At 37.1% G+C, this 3,964-nt stretch overlaps 1 protein-coding gene across 1 annotated transcript; it reads left to right on the top strand.

Annotated features, from left to right (window-relative positions):
• The first annotated feature begins 1,467 nt into the window (after window positions 1-1,467).
• Window positions 1,468-3,562, top strand: LOC148547094 (uncharacterized). Its single transcript, XM_088495294.1, has 4 exons — window positions 1,468-1,990; window positions 2,451-2,548; window positions 2,741-2,896; window positions 3,044-3,562. The coding sequence occupies exons 1-4, from the start codon at window positions 1,468-1,470 to the stop codon at window positions 3,560-3,562; spliced, it is 1,296 nt and encodes a 431-aa protein (XP_088351420.1).
• Window positions 3,563-3,964: the final 402 nt, after the last annotated feature.

Here is a 3,964-nt window from a genome sequence, read left to right on the forward strand (position 1 = left end):
GCAACGCCTTCGGTGCACTCCCGAGTAGTTTTTCCCTCTTATAGGAAAACATGCCCAAAGGGTATTCCTTTCCCTGCGAAGTTGGATAAAGGCAACGCGATAGCTCATACTCTAGGAGCTGACAAAGACAAGGATGCCGACTTGGACGAAGAGTATTTCGAAGAGGGAGATGATGAAATGGTTAGAACTATTTCAATTATTTCAACTGAATACTTGGGTGAGTATGAAGGTGACCCTGAAGAAGATTACAACATGGATGCTGAAGAAGCTTTTTCTTTCATCCGATATGAGGATGAACTAGGGTATTTTCTGAGGCCTTCTGAAAAACAAAAATCTCATCTTTTCCCACTTCATATTACTACTACTTTAAGCGGAATTAAAGTAAATAAAGTTTTAATTGATGGTGGAGCAGCAACAAGTCTCTTACCGGAGAGGATGCTGATGAAACTTGGTAAGCATCCTGATGATTTGGTTCCCACTAACATTGCTGTAACAGACTTTAGTGGTGCTTCTACTCCTGCGAAAGGTATGGTTACCTTGGGGCTGAAAGTGGGGTCTTCTGAACGAAACACTATTTTTGTGGTGGTGTCTTTGAGGGCAAGTTATAATGCTTTACTGGGTCGGGACTGGATTCACAGAGTTGGATCTGTACCATCTACTGTGCATCAGAGTGTCCTCCTTTGGACAAAAGATGGAAAGCCTGAAATTGTTAAGGCTGATTCGAATTTTTATGTCAAACAGCTTCATGTCGATTTTAGTGTATATAGTCCAAAATTAAAGCCTTTAAATGTTAACAGGGTGTTAAATTCTTACAACTGTGAGGGCTGCTATTTGTCTTCAGAAAGCTTGACGGTGAAACTGCGCCATCCACACCTCACTGTGCTCCCAACTGGTTGGGATTGTTCGTCTTAGAATGGATCCGAGACGTTGTTCGATGGAATATGCCCAAGATGTCTCAGATTACCTGGTAATTTCCCTTCAGTAGAGAATAAAGTTTGTTCTTCTGATGAAGTTGAATCATTTAGGAACGTAATTTCTTCTTTTAGTAGCAACAATTCGATGTCTTCAATCGAATTTAGTCACGGTTTAGGTTTTTCTTCATTATATAATTCAAATGATATTATTGGTCAAACTGCTGATAAAATAGCAGAAGTTCATTGTATCAAAAATGAAGCTGTTGTTAATCCAGCAAATGATCAAGTTCATTCTATTTCTAATGAATCTGTTGATTTCTCTTTTGATTGCATTTATGATTTAGAACCTTTAGGTTTTGAAAAATACTCGGTAAAAGATGAGGATCACTTAAAATGATTTGAATCCCAAGATCCCTTAGAGGGAATTAATTTGGAATCTGTTGATGATATTCGAATTACTTATATCTGTAAAGATCTTGCGGATTCTTTTCGAACTGAACTTTTCCATCTTTTACATGAATTTAAATATTTTTTTGTTTGGGATTATCATGAGATGCCCGGTCTCGATCGTTCTCTTGTAGAACATCGATTAGCATTGAAATCGAATGCTCGGCCTGTGAAGCAAACTCCTCGACGTTTTGCTCCAAAAATCAATCAAAAGACTAAGGAAGAAATAGAACGGTTGATTAAAGCAAAATTTATTCGAACCGCACGTTATGTTGAATGGGTTTCGAATATTATTCCTGTGATGAAGAAAAATATAAAATTAAGGGTGTGTATTGATTTTAGAGATTTAAATAATGCCACTCCGAAAGATGAATATTTCATGCCCATAGCAGATATATTAATCGATTCTGCAGCAAGGAATGACATTTTAAGTTTTATGGACGGTTATACAGGATATAACCAAATCTTCATTGCGGAAGATGATGTGTCCAAAACTGCTTTTCGTTGTCCCGGAGAATTAGGCACTTATGAGTGGGTAGTTATGCCTTTTGGTTTAAAAAAACGCTGGTGCAACTTACCAACGTGCAATGAATGCCATATTCCATTAGTATATTGGAAAATTTATGGAGGTATATATTGATGATGTCATGGTTAAGTCAAATTCAGTGAATCAACACATTCATCACTTAAGAAAGGCGTTTGTAACTATGTGGGACAAGGGATTAAAAATGAATCCTTTAAAATGCACCTTTGGTATGTCGGCAGGAAATTTCCTAGGTTTTGTTGTTCACAAAAAAGGGATTGCAATCGATAAGAGTAAAGCTGATGCAATTTTGGCATTGTCTTCTCCTAAATCAAAAAAAGAAGTGCAATCGTTCCTGAGGAAAGTAAATTATCTTCAAAGATTTATTTCGAATCTTTCTGATCGAACTCGAGTATTTGCACCTTTAGTAAAACTAAAAAATGATTCACAGTTCAAATGGACACATGAGCATCAACAGGCATTCGAATCGATAAAGGCCTATTTATCTAAAGCTCCATTAATGGCCAATGTTCACTCACATGAGCCCTTGAAATTGTACATTGCAGCATCTACAAACACAATTGGGTGTATGTTAGCCCAAGATGATGAGAATGGACATGAACGGGCGATTTATTATCTTAGTCGAGTTTTGACTGATATTGAGGCAAGATATTCCCCAATAGAAAGATTGTGTTTATCCCTATACTATGCATGCATGAAATTAAAGTGTTATATGGTAGCTAAACCTGTCAAAGTTGTTGCATAAACTGATCTCATCAAGTACATGTTGAGTTTTTTAATGTTACGAGGTTGTTTGGGAAAATGGATGTTAGCTTTGACAGAATTTGATTTGCAGTATGTCCCAGCAAAAGTTATGAAAGGCCAGGTTATTGCAGATTTTTTAGTTGATAACTCGAATAATTTGAATGGCCAGGTGGCAAATGTACTCGACGTAAAAGTCGATTATTGGAAGTTATATTTTGATGGATCAAAGCACAAGGATGGTGCAGGGGTAGGAATTCTCATTGTGTCACCAGAAGGAATCCCATCAGAATTTTTGTTCGAGCTAAAGTATCCTTGCTCGAATAATATGGCAGAATATGAGACTTTGATTTTAGGCTAGAAAATCTTAATCGGGAAAGGTGCTTTGAAAGTCTAGATCCTAGGAGATTCTCAATTGGTCTTGAAACAATTGCCAAAGGAGTTCAAGTGTAACAATGAGAGGTTGCAGAAATATTTGGCAACGACTTGGGAATTGTTAACTTCTTTTCGAAAAGTTTCACTGGTCCATATCCCAAGGATCCAGAATGAAATTGCTAACGAGTTGGCCCAGATTGCTTCGAGGTACAGGATAGACCCAAAAACATTAAAAAAGTTGGCAAATATCCGCCAAATATCAGTGCCTGTGGATGAAAGAGATGTTCTATGTATGGATGATTGGGAAGATAATGATTGGAGAAAACTCATTGCTGAGTATTTAAAGAATCCTAGCATTCCAGTTGATAGAAAGATAAAATTACGAGCAATAAATTTTGTCTTGATGGCTGATGAGTTGTATAAGAAAGAAATCAACGGGAGTCTTTCGAGATGTCTAAGTCAAGATGATAAAGACATTGCTCTAGGAGAAGTCCATAAAGGTATATGTGGTGCTCATCAGGCTGGGATAAAAATGAAATGAGTACTATATCGAAATCATGTCTATTGGCCCTCCATGATAAAAAAAATTGTATCGAATACGCAAAGGCGTGCCAAGAATGTTAAAGGCATGGGTCGATACAACAGATCCCAGCCTCTGAGTTGCATTCGATTATTAATCCATGGCCGTTTAGAGGTTGGGCTTTGGATCTAATTGGATTGATTCACCCCCCTTCATCGAAACATCATAAATTTATTTTGGTAGCAATCGATTATTTTACAAAGTGGGTCGAAGCAGTTCCTTTAATAGAAGTTGGGCAAAATGAAATAATAGATTTTATTGAGGAACATATGATCCATCGATTTAGAATTCCTCAAACATTAAGTACTGACCAAGGGACTATATTTACTGGTCAGCGAATTAAAAATTTTGCAGTTTCGAGGA

Source organism: Arachis ipaensis, chromosome B8 (assembly GCF_059453495.1).
Source record: "Arachis ipaensis isolate K30076 ecotype BB chromosome B8, ASM5945349v1, whole genome shotgun sequence".
NCBI classification, from domain to species: Eukaryota; Viridiplantae; Streptophyta; class Magnoliopsida; order Fabales; family Fabaceae; genus Arachis; species Arachis ipaensis.

Bases quoted from the DNA above. Each gene is read 5' to 3' on its own strand.
- LOC148547094 (XM_088495294.1), top strand. From the start codon at position 1,468: ATGCCCGGTCTCGATCGTTCTCTTGTAGAACATCGATTAGCATTGAAA. The intron at 1,991-2,450 runs GTATATATTGAT...TGTACATTGCAG, and splicing joins ATATTGGAAAATTTATGGAG to CATCTACAAACACAATTGGG. The intron at 2,549-2,740 runs GCAAGATATTCC...TTTGATTTGCAG, and splicing joins GAGTTTTGACTGATATTGAG to TATGTCCCAGCAAAAGTTAT.